The 22,093-nt window shown below is 44.7% G+C and overlaps 1 protein-coding gene and 1 long non-coding RNA gene across 2 annotated transcripts; one reads left to right on the forward strand and one right to left on the reverse strand.

Annotated features, from left to right (window-relative positions):
- Positions 1–478: 478 nt before the first annotated feature.
- On the forward strand, positions 479–3,697 carry LOC310661311. The gene is made up of 2 exons (XR_014503886.1): positions 479–706; positions 1,081–3,697. It is a non-coding gene; the product is annotated as an uncharacterized lncRNA (long non-coding RNA).
- On the reverse strand, positions 3,698–15,376 carry EPDR1 (ependymin related 1). Its single transcript, XM_083407150.1, has 3 exons — positions 15,099–15,376; positions 4,887–5,095; positions 3,698–4,332 (listed from the first exon to the last, which is right to left on the reverse strand). Exons 1-3 carry the CDS (start codon positions 15,359–15,361, stop codon positions 4,142–4,144), a joined length of 663 nt encoding a protein of 220 aa, XP_083263276.1. The 5' UTR covers positions 15,362–15,376; the 3' UTR covers positions 3,698–4,141.
- Between the last annotated feature and the right edge of the window lie 6,717 nt (positions 15,377–22,093).

Below are 22,093 nucleotides of genomic sequence, written 5' to 3' on the forward strand. Positions count from 1 at the left end.
AAAGTAAGTATGTGAGGAGCTCTGAGCTGCTTGCTCCCTCCAGTCACATGGCTTTAACCATCCTCTTTTGTTTCAGTCAAGAACGGAGCCTGAAACCAGCATTTTCTCTATACCAACAGTTTAGGCACTTTTACCTTTTGTAACCAACCAACATTCAACTTCTGTGCACCTTTATTCTGATCTTTGAAGAATTTTGTAAGTAAACTACTTAATAACTTACCGAATGTGTGGTCGTTTTCTATTCTAGTGTAGAGGGATACTTTGGAAGGAATTATTCAAAGCAGGCAATTTTTAGTACAATAGAAAGGGCACGTTTTAAAGGCTATACAGCGTATATTTCCATACATAATTTCCTTTGCTACATGTTATGCAACATTAAGTATCTGCTGGGGTTCTTTCACCAAAGAGCACTTTCCTCAAACTTGGGTCTGGGCTTCCAAGAATCCAGAAATCTGGACAAAGGGTAAGTGCAACCCTCTCCATGCTTTCACACGCACAGCTTTATTTATTTGGCAGAACAAAACTGAGAAATACATCCATGACTTGATTCCCTAGGTGAGAGTCTATATTGATCTTACCCAGCTCCCACTGCAACGTTTTCAAAGGTGTTTGCACTGTTCCAAGGTGTTTTATTCAAAGGTGCATAAAATAAACTCGCTAGAATGATTATTATGGCAAACTAAGAACAATTATCAGCGGGACGCAGGTGGCACTGTGGGTAAAACCTCAGCGCCTAGGACTTGCCGATTGCATGGTCGGCGGTTCGAATCCCCGCGGCGGGGTGCGCTCCCGTCGTTCGGTCCCAGCACCTGCCAACCTAGCAGTTCGAAAGCACCTCCGGGTGCAAGTAGATAAATAGGGACCGCTTACCAGCGGGAAGGTAAACGGCGTTTCCGTGTGCTGCGCTGGCTCGCCAGATGCAGCTTGTCCCGCTGGCCACGTGACCCGGAAGTGTCTGCGGACAGCGCTGGCTCCCGGCCTATAGAGTGAGATGAGCGCACAACCCTAGAGTCTGGCAAGACTGGCCCGTACGGGCAGGGGTACCCTTTACCTTTAAGAACAATTATCATCAAGAGATAGGAACCATCATCTCCCTAATCTACAATATCATGGAGCAGTGGTGTATCATATGAAAACCATCACAAAAAAAACTCAGTTCTATAGCTTTTAATCAAGATTCTTAGTACATTTTGCAACATTAATGAAGGGGAGATGTTTTCTGTCTTGACAGAATGTGCTATTTGTTCATTTAATTTCATTTCACTTCTAATTTGTATACCGCCTTTCTACACACAAGGCGGTTCAAAAATACATTGGCCACATGGGTTAAATACAAATAACAATAATAATAAACATTAACATTAACACATTGGCTCATGTATGAGGAAATTATTAGTAGTAGCATCTGAGAAATGATAAACATTTGAGTATGTTTATTACCCATCTGCTTTCAGCAAATACTACCTGAATTTATGTGTCAATAACTCTTGACAGATTATTATATATGCTGTGCTGCTTAAATTGTTTAGGGCAGGCCACTAACTTGTAAAACTATTTCTGTATTACAGCCGATGCCAACCTGATGCCCCACAGTATGTTGTGGTCTCTCCCTCCCATCACCCCCAGCTTCTTCTACTGCATTCTCCAGGAAGATCCTATCCATAACCATTAGCCTTGGAAAACAGGCTTCCCCCTGCCACCGCCCATGATCAAACTGCGGCAGGACAGCCTTTTGGGCAAGTAGGCATAGCACACAGGAAAAGCGAACTCCAACAGATGGCTTTTCACACACCTAATTGGTGGGGTGGGTGGGTATGTGTGGCCTCCAGCAGAAGGCTTTTCACAAGCCAGAAACAGAAGCCCCATACTGCAGGCTGGCAGTTCCTCACCCTTATTTTATATGGTACCTGTTTCATCTCCCTCCTCTTCTACCGTCACAACCTCCTATCCGACTTTCTAGTACCACACCTTGGCCTTCTCACCTCCACCCAGAATTCTGCCACCAAAACCACCCGTCTCTTTTCACCTTCAGACCACGGGAGAGCCTTCCTGAAATCCGCATGGATCCGTCAAAAGGTCCCTTTCCTTGCCATAAAAGCCACCGACGTCGCTGGTCGCAGTTGCCTGAAGGTTTCCTGCTATCTCAAATAACTCTGCCCTTCCTCCTTGCTGCTTCTCACAGCTAAACCTCCCTCCTAGAACACTTATCTGTGCTTTTCTCCTCCTTCAGATCTTTCCCCAAAAACACCTGTGATGGCAAAGCCAAGTCTGTGTTACCAAAGTAAGCGTACGCTCCCAATCACCCTCATCCGCCATCTTTATCCCCTCTTTCCCCCGTTTCAAATTTTAGATTGCTAACTGCTCAGGCCGAGGGCCTGTCTTTGTTACTCCATAAAGTGCAATGGCATTATATAGTAATACACACAAGCGTCATATTTAAAGGCACTGATAAGCACTCTCGTTTTGACCCTGTCTGATGCAAGAAACGGACCCTGTTCTCTCCCCTTCCACGACCTCAGTCAGCACATGACTAGGGTCCAGGGTTGCGCCTGAAGCCCCATTTCCAACCTTGATGTGTTGAGCAAAAGGAATGATAGGTGCTATGTGCCTGGGTGTCATGTTGCATGCATTGAATTTCCTTCATGCTTCCAGTGAACATGTGGAGACTGGGAGGAAGGCACAGGAGGCCTTGCCCTATCACACACAGAGGGAAGAGCTACGGAAGATCTACATCAGGGGTCAGCAAACTTTATCAGCAGGGGGCCGCTCCACTCTCCCTCAGGCCTTATGGGAGGCCGGACTATATTTTGAAAAAAATATACTGTATGAATGATTTCCTATGCCCCACAAATAACCCAGAGATGCATTTTAAATAAAAGGACACATTCTACTCATGTAAAAACACGCTGATTCCTGGACCGTCCACAGGCCGTATTTAGAAGGCAATTGGGCCGGATCCGACCCCCGGGCCTTAGTTTGCCTACCCATGATCTATGTTACCACTGATGGGTGTGTAGTTCTTATATGTATTAAAGGAGCTGCTCTCTTGACAAAAGATGGTCTTCTTTTCCTAGCCAGTAAGGGTAAATGACCCCCAATTTCATTGAGATGTCTAAAATAATACCGATGCTCAGCTTAGTCTGACTGCTGAGCGCACAGAGGCCCCTGCAATTCCAAGAGTGCCCCCCACTGACTTATTTGCGCCATACTTTTTCAGACGAAAACCAAACTCACACATGACTTACAAATAAATGCCAACAAAATTAAAACAATCCTAAAAATAAAACAAAGCTAATGAATAGCAGCAGACTTCAGTGCCAGGGACTGTTGAACAGTTGAAGTTTGTTGGCAGAGGTTAACTACAAATAACTACAAAAAATACTATATATTCATTGGGTGCACTGCACTTGAATCCTAAATATATCTAATGTTGCCAAATATATATTTCTGACAAGACGCCAGCTCTATAGGTTTTCAATGAGAGATTGTTAAACAAGTAAAGCAATCCTTTTTTGCATAAATTCAAAGGAACATTGCTTTAACAAAGCATATTTAATATGGGGTGCATAAAAGAGAAGGAAATCCCATCAGATCCCATGAAAGCAGTAGTAAGTAGAAGAACAGAGGCATCATTGTAGTATTCGTAGCCTCACACCAGCCACTTATTATATGAATAGTTATTCTTGATTCCCCCCCCCCCAAAAGCAAATTCATTTACTGTAACAACTTCCAAGACATTAAGGAAATCTCTCTACATAATTGGTTAATGGTGGCAAGTTATGGAAATGCCTTCTCTGCTACATGTCATAAAGTATGTTCTCCAAAACGAGCAAATGCACGTGATATTTCAATATGCTTTAAGAGCACAATGTGTCTCTTGGGAAATATAAGCAACAGGTTCTTCCAACAAAAATGTAGTGGCTAAAACAAATGCTTCACTGGTAAGTGTAGAATATGAGGACAATATTAGAATGAGACTCTGGTGGAGAGATGGGTTTTCTCACTTTTTCTAGCCAACGAGAGATCTCATTCCCAAAGCCCTCCATTCTGCAAAGTGCAACCACCATGTTAAGACATCAGCAGCTGAGGATTCATGATAACTATATTACATATGTTTGCGTGTAGAAGCCAATCTCCATGATTAGCATTCATCGCTCATCTTGTTTGGTTGTGCTGCCTGGCAGGTGCTGGGAGGCGTGAATACAGATGGATCACTTATCCCAAGCTTTAGATCAAAGAATCGGGTGGAGGTTGTCACACTGTAGTTCCTGGTATAGGTCTCCTGAACTGGGTAACAGTCTTTGACTGTATAAACGCCAACCCAGGTTTCAGCTGTAACAAAGCACAAAGTATGAGTTTATATAGGGGAAGCACAGATAATTTTCAAGTTTTCATTATGCCAGCAAGAAGAAGTCATTTTCTTCCCCAAATGAAGGGTTAATGCTACAATCATCAAGCCCGTTTGGTCTGGAAACTCCCATCAGTTTCTGTGGGATTGCTTTGCAGAAATCCTTGGGAGGACTGTGGTCCCAAAAGTTACAGAGACTTGCTTTAAATTTAAGCTGTTTTTCAACTTAAAAGTCAATGCTTGGATCTGCAGAGGATTATAAACTTAAATTGCTTCACCAGGTATAACCATGGACAACCAGAACCCTGGTTACACGCAGGCATTGGTGCTCAGAGATTCGGGTGTGCCCAAAAATGCTATCTTCTCATGGCTACTTACAACATATAAAATCATTTTAAACCATATCAAACGTCAAACAATACACCAATAACAACAACAACATATTTCCCTTCTGTGATCCATTTCCACCAGCCAGCCTCTCTCTCTCAAAAAGAGAAAAAGTCCCTCCCAATTAATTCATTAACCAAAGTATGCTTACATTTCCTAGCTGGTTTTCTGTCGGACCATTCCTGTACCATAATTTGGTCGCCAGGTCCTCCAATGTAGTTCTGATCTTCGTAGGTTGAGTTGTCGGGAATATCATAAGGATCCCACGGCTCAGTCAAGGCAATCTTGGAGCACAGCTTTGTCACTTGCTCAATCTGAAACATCACCGTGTCTTTATAGAGGTAGATATATTCAAAAAACCTGAAAGAAGCAGACCAAGAGCAAAGGTGATATCTGTGAATTCTTGGGTGTGCATCATCACGTGGCAGATTGTGCACATCGACCCCAGAGATTTAAACTGGCTCATGGGAGCCCTTATGACTGTAGTTCTTGGGGGGCAAGGGATTTCAAATAGGAGAGTTTAAACACCGTTGGCAAACTACAATTCCAAGGAGTCTTGGGTAAACTCATGGACCAGTCAGATGAGCAGGGTATAAATAATAAATTATTATAATTATATGTAATTGCTGCTTACTGCATTAATATTTGCATTTATGTAAACTGCTCTGTGAGTTTCACCTGAAAAAGAAGTACATAACTGTTTTCAATATATACATAACTATATATCTATATCCATATCTATCTATCTATCTATCATCTATCTATCTATCTATCTATCATCTATCTATCTATCTATAAATATTTTCAATATATACACAACATTATCTGTTAATAACACTTCCAAAAATATTCACAAGCAACTGGTGCCTAAACACACAGACTTCCTTTACTATTATAGACTGGCTAAAAATACATTTCTATTTCAAAGAAACAAAAGTCTAGTTTTAATTGTATTAAGGAAGCAGGTGTGAGTAAAAATCAAGAATGACACATTTATTTTTCACCCAAGGACAGGCCCAAGAAATAATAGCAAGGGGGACAAGACCTGTAAATAATATTGGTTTAAAAATATAGCCTGTCACCGTTACAAGCTCTCGCTTGGTCAGGAAAAGGTCAGTGAACCCACTGAGCGTGTTTAGATAACCCTAAGCGGATTTAAAGCACACTTTTATTATTTGCTAGATGACATGAATTCAAAAGCAAGTCAGGTAAAACCTAAAGAGCGAGACACGCATTGCACAGATGCAATTTTAAGCCTAAATAGTAGCAGGAAACTAGAAGAAAATGTCAGTACAGTGGGGCATAATGAAGGAAAAGTTCAAAGCCCTCTCTTGGAATATCCAGTTGCAAAAACCCAGTATATTTTAAGACTGCTCTTTTGGCTACTTTTTAGTATCTCCTAATAAAGAAAATTGCCTCCCCACTCTAACAACCTGTATTTAGGCTGGGAGAAAATCAGAAAGAAAAGATCTGGAGTTCACTCTGATTCTTTTATCTTGATTCTTTTATCTTTATTTTATCTTCAACGTAACAAACAGCCATACATCCTGAGTGCCCCTCTCTGTTCCATGGAAGTGCTCACAACGGCAGCTTTGAGAAATTTAGTTTCCTATGGCAGAACTCTTTCCACACTTATCATTTTATTGTGGTACAGTTGCTGTTTGAGCCAACATTCGAAAGAGCGCATTTGCAGCTGATTGCCTGCCCCTTTTGTAGCAGTCTGTGTGGGGTTTTCCTTTCCACAAGAATGGCGGGTTGTTCTTGAACTGAGAAAGGTTCTGAGGCTGGAGTCACATCCCTTACATGTCTCCGTGTTCCTTCAGTCCACAAATGTCCGAGTTATGAGCATGTCCATGGAAATAACACTTACATTTCTTTCTCTTTTTATCACAGTGGTACCTTGGTGGTACAGTGGTACCTTGGGACACAGGTGGCGCTGTGGGTTAAACCACTGTGCCGCTTGTGCTTGCTGATCGGAAGGTCGGCCGTTTGAATCCCTGCGATGGGGTGAGCTCCCATTGTTCTGTCCCTGCTCCTGCCCACCTAGCAGTTCAAAAGCACGCAGTGCAAGTAGATAAATAGGTACCACTCCAGCGGGAAGGTAAACACTGCTCTGGCTTCACCAGAAGTGGCTTAGTCAGGCTGGCTACATGACCCGAAAAAACTGTCTGTGGACAAACGCCAGCTCCCTCGGCCAGTAAAGCGAGATGAGTGCCGCAACCCCAGAGTCATTTGTGACTGGACTTTATTGTCAGGGGTCCCTTTAGCTTTAGCTTGGTACTCGAATGGCTTGGCTCCTAAATGCCGCAAAACCAGAAGTGAGTGTTCCGGTTTGTGAATGTTTTCTGGAAGCCAAATGTCTGATGTGGCTTCTAACTGAGTGCAGGAAACTCCTGCAGCCAATCGGAAGCTGCGCCTTGGTTTTCGAAGTATTTCGGGAATCGAACGGACTCCCGGAACGGATTAAATTCGGGAACCAAGGTACCCCTGCACTATTAATACTTAGTGTTCCAGAATTCTAATCTTGTGGGAGCACAAGAGATGAGTAGAACTCTGTGCCCCGCCCAAGTTATGGTGAACCTGGTTACTGTGCTGAAATGTCATCTTCAGCTAAAGACTGCTATCGTGGGCAAAACTTGGACTCAGTGCCATTGCCTTCACCTGCCACTCATCTCTGAACTGGGCTTGCAAACTGGAAGGGAAATGGTGCACTCATCAACAGAGTACCCACATAAACCATGACTATGTTTGTGCACATGCCAGACAAATGAAAATATTGGTGATCCATTCCGGATCTTCCACAAATATCAGAATTTTTATCATAGAAGAAGCATTGTTCTCAATGCCCCTTCCACTATCTCCATTCCTATCGTCATAGGTTGGCCACACGTGTGCCTGTTTCAGCTCAGAGGCAGCCATATTCTCAGGTTCAAGAGAAAAGGATTGAAGCACAGCTGTTAGGCAACCACAGCACAGAATCCTCTAACTACCTTCAAGACAACTTAATAAGCAAGATAAATGGGGAAATGGAGAGTTGGGGAATTAAACAACCAGTCAAGTAGAGGAAATTGGGCTGTAGACAGAGCTACAGGGTGAGGAAAAGCAAGGGAGACCTCCATTGTCCAGCCCTACCCAACAAGGTACAGTCAAATCTGATACAGCTCTGTCAGAGAGTGTAACTCTAGAAAGCGTATTTTGAGCAAGTGAATACCAGATTTAATGGTTTTCATCCAGTGGTACTTAACAGTTTTACTCATTTTTAGCAACTGTATATTTCTCATTCATGTGCACCACACAATACACTTCATGGTCCTGAGCTGCAGTCTAGGTTTTCTGATAATCGCCAATATTATTTTTCCGCCTCTGCCTGAAGAGTTGAGCACCTCTCTTGAGGTTTCTTTCTGACAGATACTACAGGAAAGGACATCTTTGTATCTTTCCCTTGAGCTCTTTTCGGAGAACCTGGCGCCTTGGGAATCCTTACTCCAGATTCAATTTCAGACACATTCCTCCTATCGCCCACATTTCCCACTTCAATCAAAAGACCGCAGGCAACCTTTAAGCATCTCACTCTCGGTCTTCCAACACCTGCTACTATTTACCGCCTCCAGTTCACCACCCTTTCTAGGGGGAGTTCAAAAATCTATATTTACTGTGTTCCCTCTCCAAATATAAGGCAAAGACGATTTACTATAATCCCACCCATCAAACCATCCCAAAGCAAAATGCAAATCTGAAGACCAGGTGATTTGCATCAATTGGTTCAGTAGATTTTGGATTATGCTCTTATTAAACAGAGTTAAAAGTTAAGAGTGCCGGCAATAAGCTCAATCTATTTCTTAAAATCATGAAGAGTGCAGCTCCCAATACACAGTGTGTCCCGAGCATAGCTTGGGGTGGCTAACTTAGGGTTACCAGATGTCCCCAGTTCCTGGGGACAGTCCCCGGATTTGCAAATCTGTCCCCAGACAAATTCCATCCCCACAATGTCCCCCGATTTGCAAATCTGTCCCCGGGGAATGTGGCAGCAGCAGCCTCAGCAGCCCAGAGCCAGCCTGGTAGCGCAGTTGGCTCTGGCTGGCTTCAGGAGCTGCTCACTGCCGTGGAGCCCGCCATTTTTCCTCGCCGGAAGTCCCCATAAGATGTGTGCGTATGACTGCCGCTGCCGACGCCACTGCCGAAGGGGAACTGGGGGCGTCCGGCGGCACAGATCTACTGCCCCCTTCCCTCTTTGTTCTGACTGTTCGGGGGAGGCTCAGGAGTTGTGGGTGGGCAGCCGTTGCCCAGTTTTTTAAAAACTCTGCGCATTTATGTTTCACATAAAGAAGGGTTTAGCACCTTTATACAATCTGCATGTGTGCTTGGGCCCAGGGTCTTTTGCCTCACCATCACCACTACTGACTCCCTGTTGCTACTCAGCTTCAAAAAATAAAAAATAAAATTGTCCCCGGATCCATTGGAAAAAATCTGGTAACCATAGGTTAACTTGTTTGGCCTGAAAGTTGCATTCTCCTTCCGAGGGCTGCATGCCGGCAGTGGGTACTGCCACATTCTTCCACGCACTGTGTGCATACACAAGCATGTGCAGCTACTCCTTACTCAGTTGATCCATGCAGATCTGATGAGTGTTGCAGGGAAAATCTTCATCCCTGTTAGGATGCTGGGCTGGGCAGAGACCAGGTATACTGTATTATTAATTTTGTGGCTGCCACCAAAATCAGTGGGGTTGGGGGGAGAAAAATGTGGTTTAGGCCTGGATTAGGCCCCCAAAACAGGGCTTATCTATCCCTGGTGCAGATACTGATTTCCATCTCTAAGTTTTTATTTTAGAGAGGATAGTGTGGGTTTTTCATTTCAGATGAAACCTGCTTGCCCTGCAGCTTAGTAAGTAAGTACCGTATTTTTCGCCCTATAGGACGCACCGGCCCACAGGACACACCTAACTTTTTGGGGGGGAAATAAAGAAAAAAAAATTATTTTCCCCCCTCCCAGCCGCGGGGGAAGCCCGAGCTTTTAAAAACACACCTACCGTAGTTTTTAGAGCAGAAAAGGATATCTGCCCGAAGCGCGGGGTGCTCTGCTTCAGCGCGCCTCGCGCTCCGGGCAGCAGGCTACTATCCGCAGCCTAGGGAGCCCTGCGGGAACTCCCGCGGGCTCCCCAGGCTTGCTGATAGCTTCCTGAAGCCTGGAGAGCGAGAGGGGGGAAAGTGCATCCTCTAGGTAAGTAAGTAAGTAAATTTTTATTTATACCCCGCCCTCCCTAGCCAACACCAAATATCAAATACACAATCAAACAATTGATTAAAAATACAGCTTAAAAATTAGAATCAGGATAAAATCAAATGACTGCCCACGAATTACAACCATAGGGGTTGGGAACCTCAAGTATTCATCAGGGCCAGCTGTCCATGTTGGTCCCACATGAGCCGATAAACAAACCAAAGAGGGAACTTACAGGGTCCCATAACGGGGAGAGGAGAGAGAAAGAGGTTTGCTTCTGCTTTCTGGCTGAGACTAGCGGCACCTCTCCGAAAGGACAGGCTGCATGTTGCAAGCAAGTGGTAACTTTCAGAAATAAGCATCTTTCTTTTTACCTCCAGAACCATGGCATGTCAGAAAGTGTGTGTGTACAAAATCCATCACGTATTTAAAAGTTGTCTTTTGTGAGATACTTCCCACGCATAGAAAACTATCGTGTCAAGAAGGCTAGCCAGAAATCTTGACAGAGATTTCTACAGAGGCTGCCACACATGATTCCCCCACGTGCCCCTGATATCCTGAGAGAGCAGTACAATGTGATCTTTCTTTCACCTTGTAGACCAGCCCTTTTCCCATACATTATACAGACCTGAATATTGTTACTTGGACGTCATCCGAGGACACCAGAAAGTTACTTGTTGTAAAATAAACACATTGTCCTATAATGCAGTTACCCCGAGTGTCACACTGCTTCAACGACTGGTAACCAACAGTTACACCTCCCCAGAGCCAATTTATATGATCAGGAGAATCGATGAAGACTGTATCACTTCAGAATGCGGGTGGTGCTGTGGTCTAAACCACTGAGCCTAGGGCTTGCCGATCAGAAGGTCGGTGGTTCGAATCCCCACCTCGGGGTGAGCTCCCGTTGCTCGGTCCCAGCTCCTGCCCACCTAGCAGTTCGAAAGCACGTCAAAGTGCAAGTAGATAAATAGGTACCACTACAGCAGGAAGGTAAACGGTGTTTCCGTGTGATGCTCTGGTTCGCCAGAAGCGGCTTAGTCATGCTGGCCACATGACCCGGAAGCTGTACGCCGGCTCCCTCAGCCAATAAAGCGAGATGAGTGCTGCAACCCCAGAGTCGGCCACGACTGGACCTAATGGTCAGGGGTCCCTTTACCTTTTACTGTATCACTTCAGGCTGCAGATAGAGCTCTGTATATTTGAACAACCCACCTCACAGACAAAAGAAACTGCACTTCAGGCCTATAGAGGAAGACAAGGAAGGGAGAGACTGAAAACTTCTCCCCTACATACTGGTTTTCAATGTGAAGGAAATGGGAGAGCATTCTGACATGCAACTCTACCTACAGCTTGGTAATCTTTTCCATGATTCTGCTGATTGTATAAACTGTCCCTTGGAGCTAAAGAATAAGGTTTTATTCAACTGCCAAACAGTTTTAAACAGTTGGGTTCTCTCAATTCTGCACTAGCGGGGATGCTAGCATTCCATTTCCTGCTCTTTCATAGTCCTTGCCACAAACCAATTCATGTATCTCTACCAGATTATGTGCCAAGCCAAACTGACTGATGTTGGAGAAAGCAGTGCCAGAGAGCTGGCAGATCTTCCATTAAACTGTGCAGAGTTCGTCCCATCCTTGAGTGCTTAGCTGGACAATGGCCACAATGACTCAACATCTCCCAAGATCAAAGTTTTCCAGAACTGACTAGTATAATGATCAATAACGCTGCTCTTACCAAGTTTCCCCCCACCCCTTCCCAAACTGGTGAATTAAATCTACCACCCACCTTTCAATCATTGTTTGCAAAGGTCAAGAAGGAAGTTATGCCACCAGTTCACTTCACTTCAATTCCCCCCTTGGTTTCCCCACCATTCTGGGCCTCCAATGATGGAGCCTCGTTGTTACAAGTTAGAAGTAACTAACTTCTAGCAACCATACTACAGATCTACATTTGGGAACCTGGTGCCAGTCGAAAGAGAGCCAATCAGCCGCTCTTGAATCATCTATTTCATTCTTGGATTGGTGTGAACCAGACATGTTCAACTGGTCGACCGCGATTGACAGGTAGATCCCCATTGATCCTGGTTGATCGCGGGATCCTGATCGATCGTGGGATTAAAAAAACTGGGGAATGAATGTCTCCGCCCCCCCGCCCCCTCACTCTGTCCCTCCTTCGCGTCAAGTGGGCAGCATTAGGCGTTTTCTCTTGGCGTTTGGGAATATGATGAGTGTTTTTAGCACTGGATACATTAGTTAGTGGAGCAACAACTCTCAAATCTCAGCAACTCTGGTCAATCCTCAATGACAATGGGTAGGTCACTGTCAGTTTTGTTATACTGGAAGTAGATCCCAGTCTCTTGGGAGTTGGACGGGCCTGGTGTAAACAATAGTGCACTGTCTCTAGTAAGCAGAGGTGGGTGGTGTTCACACTTCTGCAGACAAATATTGTGATCCCTGGATAACTCTCAAGAGTAAGCAGTTGAAACCCCTGAATCACAATTGAGCAAACAATATTTCAGATGTAATCCTAAGCGGCTGAAGTTAATGTGACGTTTTCTGAACCAGAACTGTATACCTGAAGGAGCATCTCCACCCCCATCATTCTGCCTGGACACTGAGGTCCTGCTCCGAGGGCCTTCTGGCGGTTCCCTCACTGTGAGAAGCGAGGTTACAGGGAACCAGGCAGAGGGCCTTCTCGGTGGTGGCGCCAGTCCTGTGGAACGCCCTCCCATCAGATGTCAAGGAAATAAACAACTATCTGACTTTTAGAAGGCATCTGAAGGTAGCCCTGTTTAGTGAAGTTTGTAATATCTGATGTTTTATTCTGTTTTAATCAGTTGGGAGCCGCCCAGCCGGATGGGTGGGGTATAAATAATAAATTATTATTATTATTATTATTATTATTATTATTATTAACTGTAATTTTAATAGAGGAGAAACTATTTGCACCTTTTATAACACATCCTTAAACTTAAGAAACTTAAGAGACACCTGCTCACACACTGTTTGTTTTGAGAGGTACCTTCTGCTCTCCAGACATTTGCTGTTATATTTTCACTCTGCCATATGGTGCTTCCTTATCAGATCTGAAGGAAGACTGACACAAGTATGCTGGCCGCTTGTAGCTGTGGAAGCCTGGGAGGGAGCGTGGGGGGAACAGGCTAATCCTAGGCCTGACCCTTCCTGCTTCTGACCAGCCCATCACATTCTCAAATCACCAAGTGCAACATACAGCAGTTAAATTATTCCATGAAATTTAATTATGGAATTTTTTTTTATAACACTCTGCTTCTAAATCTGATTTACTGTGAATTGCTTTGAGAACCGTTATTGTTGGAAAGCAGTATATAAATATTGTGAAACAAACTGCTTTGAGTAGCAGAGAAATATGCTAAACGTCAGAGTCATATGTTAATAAGTGTGATGTGATTGGATGAACTCAGTTTTGCATCCGATGCATTTCTAAGTATCTGTTAAATTATCAGAAAAATGTTCTGAATGAAGAAACCAGAGGCCTTTCCCCTGGGCATGGTCGGCCAACTGGTGCCAAAGAAGGATAGAACTTTCTTTATGTATGCTACAACAGCAACAAGAATACGTATCACACAGTATTGGAAGACACAAGAACTACCCACTCTGGAAGAATGGCAGATGAAGGTGATGGACTACATGGAATTCGCAAAAATGACTGGCAGAATCAGAGACTAGGGAGAAGAGACGGTGGGAGAAGATTGGAAGAAATTTAAAGACTATCTACAGAAATATTATAAGATTAATGAATGTTAGAATGACATCAGATGGAGGTTAAAAGGTTATTAGCAACAATGCGGTCAAGGAGTATGAAAAATTTGAAGGTTAAAAGATGTAAAACTAAAGGTTTAATACATTAAGATATTAAGATAAAGATTAAGATACACTAAAATATTAAGACAAAGATTAAGATAAGATAGAGGGAAGGGATTTGCTGATTAAATATTTAAACTGGAATACAGCGAGGGGAGGTGTGAGGAAGTCTGGGAAATAAGCAAATGCAAGGAATATTATGAAAATGGAATTGTTTTTATTTGTTTTTCTTTTTGTTTTTGTATTTTTGTATTTTTCTTTTCTTTTTTTCTATGTAAAGCCTGAATAAAAATATTTTTAAAAAAAGAAAAAAGAAAAATGTTCTGAATGGAAGAACTGCAGAAGGAAAACATGTGGGAAAGGAAGAGAAGTCATATACTTCAGATTACGCTGCAGGAATGACAGGCCTCTTCCTTGCTTGCTGCCTAGGGTACCAAACTCAGAAGGGGGAAAATGGGCTGGTTAATATTTTAATGGCTGACTCTATCTCTGTTGACTCTATCTCTACAATAGGTGGACTATTGTGGTTCTGGTCAAAAGTAATGACACAAATATCTGTCACCGTCATAAATCCATACATAGCCAAAATGGAATCATCCAGACAGAGGCTTGCGGGAATCTCTGAGTTTGCAAAAAATAGGCTTTGCATGGGAGAATTGGGAGATATCTAAGCGGGGTTGCGGGTAACTAAAGAAAAAGCCCAAAAAGTGTAGAGTCTTTCCAGTCACTTAGATCTCTACTGGGTGCATAGGTAAGGGTTGATGAAATGGAGTGTCCTGGAAAGGGGGCGTGGGTGGCTGGAATCCAAAACAGAAGAAAAACACGCGGGCGCAATTTGCTGCAAACTGCGCTTGTCAACAGCCTGTTCCACACCCTGCAAGATCTCAGCTACCCGTCACTGAATACACCGCCTGCGTTTCGGGGGCTCCACAGGAACTCTTGCGCAAAGCCCTCCCCGACTTGGGGGTCTTCACGAGCTACATTCCAACGACAGCCCCCCAAATTCAAGCAGCCTGCAGAGAAGAAGGGCAGCCCTGAGAATCGCGCCCAGCGTGGCCGGGGAACTTGGTGCGCTTGTGTCGCCGTTGCTTGGCCGGGGGATCGCGCATCATTCACACGCTCCCCTACGCAAGACAGCGGCAGGGGAGCCGCGATTGGCTGGTGGCAAGAGGATCCCCATCCCCACCCCACGGAAGGCGCGGCCAAGGGGGGAACGGCCCTCCCCGGAGCCCGCGCTGCAGCTGCTGCGCCCCCCGAGAGCGCACGGGAGAAGCTGCGCCGGGGCGCCTTGCACCTACTTCTTGCAAGGGATGAGCTGCTTCCTCTCCTCCAGGATCCGCAGCCGCTGGTTCTGGCCGTCGTAGGACACGGCCGCCCGGGTGTTCCTGCCGGTGCTGTGGTCGTACACCACCGTGCGCCCTTCCCACTGCAGCGGGGCCTGGCAAGGCACGGCCGGAGGCGCGCTTGTTGCCGTCGGGGCGCTGCCGGCCAAGCTTAAGGCGCCGCCAAGCAGCAGCGCCAACAGCAGCCGCCGCCCCCCCGGGAAGGCGCCCAGGGCCATGTCCCTCGCCGCGCTCTCCTGCAAGGGCGCCGGGTCGCTCGCTCGCTCTCCAAGGGCCCCTTCGGACGGCGAGAGAGGCTGGGGCCGCGCCTGCTGCTGCTGCAACCAGCCGAGGGACGGGAACTGCAGAGGGAGCCCGCGGCAGCCCAAACGGGCACCGTCTCTTTACCCAACAAGCTCTCTGCTTCCTCTGCGCCAGGGAAGAAGAAGAGAGAGCCCGCTCCACTCGCCTTCCTCGGCTTGGAAAGGCAGCAAAACGTCGCCGTCGCCGCATTGCGCTTCCTAACGGCCGCGGAGTAGAAGCACATCTCGGATGCTGCGCCAAGAGAGGCTCCGGGGCTCCATCGCTTCGCGCGATTATTTTGGCACCAAAAGGGGTCCCGATCAGCCCGGACCGTGTCGGATGCAGTATGCCTAACAAGGAAACCGAAATGCCTCTCTTCAGTGTGTTGTCTCTGCGATTCGTTCGGCGTTCTATTTAAACGATTTTTAATACCCCCCCCCCCCAAGAAAGTATTTAATCTGGAAACCGCACGTTGCAGAACCAAAACCCAAATATTGTTGTTATTTCTTAAATTTGTATGTGGCCCTTCATCCGAACATCACAGAGTGGTGCACAACATAAAAATACAAAATGAGAACACAAAATACACAATAAAAACTAGAACCAAAACGAACCAAAACACACTTCCCACAAACCCGTTTCAAATGACATAGCTGATGGACCTGGGTGGTGTCTGTTTACCAAACAATCTAGTCCTGGAACTAGTGCTTTTTTCTGAGGGGGGACACAGGGGTGCGCATACCCCTAAACATTTTGTGAATCTAAGTTTGGCCTCATTGAAGGGCAGTATTTCAATTTGAGTAGGAAAATGGGAGTACCCCCAAACATTTTTTAAGAAAAAAAAGCACTGTCTGGAACCAAACTCAATTTTGCCACTGAGCAATAATTTTTTGGCAGTAAAGCCCCTAGGACTTCCTTCCGAATAAATAAGAGTTCATGCATATATTTTTTGAGGGAAGGGGTCTGGTTCAGTAGAAGAATGGCGTGTCTGCTTTGCGTGCAGAAAGGTCCCTGTTTCAGTGCCCGGCACTTGCAGGTAGGGCTGAGAATGCCCCCTGTCTGAAACTCTGGAAAGCCGCTTTCTGCCACTACAGACCCGTGGTTCCCAAACCTCTTTCTCTGAGCCACACTTTGAGAATAAAAAATTGCTCCCCCCCCTTTTTTATTGATAAGAAACACATTGGAAAACAGAAGAAGCAACTCCTAACAGTGCTTGATTTATAACACAGAACACAAGTACTTTATAATATGACCATGGGACATCCAGAAAATATAAAACAATGCAGCTACATAAGAACATGTATCTTTCTCAATATATGATGATAAACGAGCCTCTTACATATGCACCTTAAGTATGTGTACTAACTAATTTGAGACAAAGAAACTTGTCTCATCACCACAAAGAAGTCTCTTTTCTGATCTCTCATGTTTGTCAGAATTGAAAATCCCTGTTCTCAGCAATATGTCTTGAAGAATTGTAGAACAATAGCCAATGCTCTTGGAGAATGGTGTGGTTAGTTTCTGGTTGTGCATCCAGTGTGCCATGCCACACCCTTTGAGAACCACCACTATAGATAATCCTTAGCTAGGTGGACCCATGATAGACGGCACTTTCCTATGCTCTGTGTTTGGGATCCCACTCTAGTCTACAAATACCAAGTCCAGAAAGCTTGGCTTAGTCTGCTGTAGCCAACACAACCAAGTCTTGTGGCACCTTACAGACTGACACATTTATTATGGCATAACCTTTCCTGGACCAGAGTGTGCTTTGTCAGATGCATGAAGTGTTATCCTAAGTTGCAGCTATATAAACAGATTGAGGGGGTGGGGAGTATTAAATAGTGAGGTCAGAAGAAAGGACAGATGATGCTTGCATCATTAACAGTGAGAATTCACAAAATCTTAATGGGCATCCTGCCATTGTTAACCCATACAATACTATTCTTACTACAGCTAGTACTCTGTACTCATAGTACTTGGCAGTACAATGGCATATGGGAAGTACTGGTGAAGCAATGGAGTACCTGTAGTCCCCAGGTGTGTTGTTGGACTTCAGCTCCCAACAGCCTCAGCCAGCATAACCAGTGACGGCAATTGATGGGTGTCAGGGTCCAGCAATATCTACAGTCACATGTGAATATAAGGTCTTGACCAAAACCCATTTACAAGGATCTCAGTCCAGCTTATTCCACTGAGATTTAACTGCAAACAAATAAAAACCCTAAGTAGGCTCTGGGTTCCTGTGCAGTAAATAAGGTTTGTACATGCATCCTTGTTGACCTATATTTCATTGCCCAGATTTCCTGTAATGGGTGCATTTAACTTTAATTGAAAGGGTATAATGTGTCCAGATAGTTCTGCAACTATGCAGCTACATAATTGCTATATAAAAATTGCTGCACAAAAATTGCTATATAAAAAAAAAAATCAACATTATTTTAGCTAAAGATTAAAAAAGAAGATATGAACAGCAAATTCTCTTTCTGCTCCATGTAGCAGCGTTTGGGTTTGGTTTCCCCATCACTAGTGTCAATTTACATGTGGTGCCATCCTGAAGGAGTCAGGTGGGTGCGTTGTTCCATCTTGGAGATGTTAACCTTACTAGCTGTGGTGTCACAGACAGCTTTTCAGTGATTTAACTGAAAAACTCCATAATAGAAGTGGAGAGTGGAAACAATGTAAGTGTGTTTTTCAGATGGTGCTCTGTGTCCTTGAATCCACCACATAACATAAAAAGAGCTGTGCTGGGTCAGGCCAAAGGCTTGGGTCCCATTCCAAGAGTGGCTAACCAGAAGTTTATGTGAAACCTGCAAGTGGAACATGAACACAACAACACTCTACACTAGTATTTGCCAGCAACTGGTATTCAGAAGCGCATCACCTCTGATCCTGTAGGTAGTATAGCCATCATGGCTGAAAGCCATTCATGTGTACCCACATGACCACAATACCTGGGGCCTCAGGATCATAGCTGTCAACTTTTCCCCTTTTTAAAGGGAAATTCCCTTATTCTGAATAGGATTCCTTGCAAGAAAAGGGAAACGTTGACAGCTATGCTTAGGATGAGTAGCTAATGAAGAAGGAGAACAACATGTTGGAGATATGTTTTAGTTCATTCCCTAGATGGGACACGTAGGCAGGGATAGGCTATTTGGTCAAGATTGTGTTCAGGGGATGATTGGATTGTGCCCCAGGAAATCAAAGGCTGGATTGGTTCACAAAATTAAAATGTGTTTCAGAAAATATGAGCACACACTTGAAATGGAAGGTGATTGTTGCTATGGTTCTAGCCTTGTGCTGTATTTTGAGGACAATATGAATATGAATCCGGACAATTTGATAAGCATATATATCTCACCATACTGAATAATGTAAATAAATAAAAATCAAATGTGACATGGCCGAAATAATTATGTTTTACATCCCTAGTGATGTCACTGGCATTATCCAATAGGTGCCTATAGCAACTAGTACACCCTTCTAGACCAGCAGTGCTTGTGTTGTGGAGTGCAAGTTTCTCCTTTCCCCAATTACGACTCTCAGGAGCACTTCTTTTTTCTTTCTTTCTTTCTAAAGATCTGCATTAATAAAGGATACTTCTTCATAGAACACTATTGTGAACTTATGGGTGCTCTGCCGAGGTCCCTGTTAACTGTTCTGCAAAGACTGGGACTCCTTGCCTGACCCAGGGTCCGAAGAAAGTCTGCAGGTGCCTTCAGAGGGAGAGTCTGTTTCTGGCAGAAGGCTGGCCCTCCTTGCGTGTGAGATGGTGGGCAGAAGTGATTGTGACTTGGTGGGTTCTGTAGACTTTCATAGAACCACAGAATTGTATAGCTGGAAGGGCTCTGGTCCAAACCCTCTGCAAGGCAGAAATCTCAGCTAAAGCATGTGTGGCAGATGGCCATCCAACCTCTGCTTAAGAACATCCAATGTTTAGTAATACTGTTCCAAATTCTTTCTGAAATATTTGGCTGTGGTAGATTTTGTTGGTGTTGTTTTCATAATGTGTTTGGGATGAGTTTGGATAGGAAGAGACATGTGTGATGTCACCCCAGTTTCTGTGATCATGGGCAGAGGAAGATACAGCCATGGGAAGTGATAGGTTGCGGTGGAAGAGGAGCAGAAGGCTATTTATGTCTTGTTCTTCACTCCCATTCCTCCCATGGACAGGTTCCTGGCTACTTGTAAGATAACACCACCATTATCCATGATTTAGTGCCTGTCTGGTGTGTATTACTGAGACCTGTGTGGGCGAGCATGGACAAAATTATCAGACCCAGCTGTGCCCACCTGGATACTTGGTGTAGCATCAGCACAGGCTGCAGGGATGGAGGGAGGAGTTGCCGTGGTCCCCAGGATTTCTATCACCAAGGATTTTTTCTGTCTTGGAGCTGGCTTTGAGGGCACATTCTGGGCCTGATATTGGGCCCAGGAGAAAGGAGACTAGGACTGCTGCTGGTGTGCTGTCCATCCTGCACCTTCTCTGACCAATGCAGTGGAGGTGGTGTTGAGTGTGGTGTTGAAGGAACCCAGAATAATATTCCTGCTGATTTCAACATCCATGCTGAGGCTGCCTCTATTGTTCTGGCTCAGGATTTCATGGCCTCCAGTCTGTGACATAGGGCTTAGTACACCCTCAAGTTGATTTTTGCTCCAGAAGGAGGATTATCCTGACCCTTTCAGCCTAGGCCCAGGTATTCAGAAGCACATCACCTCTGAACCTGTAGGTAGTATAGCCATCATGGCTGAAAGCCATTCATGTGTACCCACATGACCACAATACCTGGGGCCTTAGGATGAAGGATGACAGGACTAAATTGGACTTGGTTACCCTGAGGGATGAACATTATTGGGGGAGGGACAAAGAGAGTGTCACCCTGTTGTTCTTACTTGACTTTTGATACCATTCACCATGGTAGCCTTCTGAGATGACTTGGTGGGTTAGAGGTATTAGAAGCATTGTTTTACAGTTCTTCCAATCCCACCTCCAGGGTTGGTTTCAGTGAATAGCATTGGATGATTGTCTTTCAGCCCCCTGGCAGTTGTGTTGTGTGGTGCTGCAGGGTCCCATCTTGTTCCCAATGCTGTTTAATATCTATATGAAGCCTCTGGGAGAAGTCATTATGATATTTGATGGCAAGGTGTCGTCAGAACGCTGGTGATACCCATCTCTACTTGTCTGTAACATATGAATCACGAGAGGCTGTGCAGACCCTGAAACAGTGCTTGGTCTCAATGGTGGGCTGGATGAGGGCCAAGAAACTGAATCTGAATCCTCACAAGATTGAGGTGCTGTTGGTGAGTGGTCCAGAGTCTGGATAATTGGCCAGTTGCCTTATAATTGTGCTGATAACCTCCAAGCTTGTAGTATTGCAATGCACTCTCTGTGGGGCTGCCCTTGATGTTGGTACAGAAGCTGCAAATAATGCAGTATGCAATGGGTCAACTACCCTCTGGGGCAGGATGTCGCCAACATGCTGCCCCATGGTTCAAGGAATTGCGCTGGTTGCCAATTAGCTAGTGTGCAAGGTTCAAGGTGCTGGTTTTGGTGTATAAAGCCCAACGCAGCTTGGGACCAGGATGCCCGAAAGATGAAAGACTCCTTATATACCTCACACTTTGCAGGTGAGGGCTTCCTACAGATGCCACCTTATCAGGAGGTCTGTCCAACCCCATGTAGGAATTGGGCCTTCAATATTGGACAAGTGTCTCTTTAGTCTTTTCAGCACGTACTGAAGACCTTCCTCTTCAACAAGAGTATTAAGCTGAGATCTTTCCCAGTCTGAATCTCTATTGGAATTGCTTCTAATGTGTTTTAAATATGTTTCTATTGTTCTATCAATTCTTGATTGCCACCCTGGGCTCCTTTGGGAGGAGAGGTGAGATATAAATTTAACAAATCAATCAATCAATAAAATTCAGTGTGACAAGAAGCAGCAATTGATGTCCACTAACTTAGGTGGCTTACAAAAGGAGGCAAATTCATGGAGCAGAGGTCTACCAGCAGCTATTAGTCATTGACAGCTGACCAGAAACTTCCATGTGAGTGGCACCATATCCGTGTGATAAGTGAGATCTACTGGTGCAGCTATTTTGGTTTCATCATTGCCAAGAGCTTATCTGAACTTGTCAAGGTATTCTTGGCAGTGGTACCCAGCTTGTGGAATACTGTCTTCCCTGAGGTTAAACTGGTGCTACTGATTTGGCTGTGCCAGGTGAAAACGTTTATCTCATTAAAAATGGACTCTAGGGTTGATTGTATATTTTTAATGGACTATGTTTGCCAGACAGTTGAGGAGTTGTGCTCACTGATGTTTTGAAGTTTTGTTTTGTTTTCTTGTTGTTTTTATAAGAAAAAAACCTTTGAATGGACGTGATCTGCCCCAAGGTTGTTTATGAAGAGAGTGGGAAATAAATCAAATAAATAAATGCTCCCTGTTGAGACTTGTTACCTACATGCTCTGTTTGTGAACTTCCCAGAAACAGCTTGCTGGTCACAGTTGGGAAACAAATTCTGGACTAAGCGGATCTTGGTCTAATTCATAAGGTCAGCTCTGGTGCTCATACAGTACCTATTAAGAACACAAGAACTGACCTCTTGAATCGAACCAAGACTTTCCAGGTCCAGGGGGGATGGAGTGTGGTCCTCATCACTAAAGTCACCTGCA

Source organism: Podarcis tiliguerta (genome assembly GCF_965153285.1).
Source record: "Podarcis tiliguerta genome assembly, chromosome: 12".
NCBI lineage: Eukaryota > Metazoa > Chordata > Lepidosauria > Squamata > Lacertidae > Podarcis > Podarcis tiliguerta.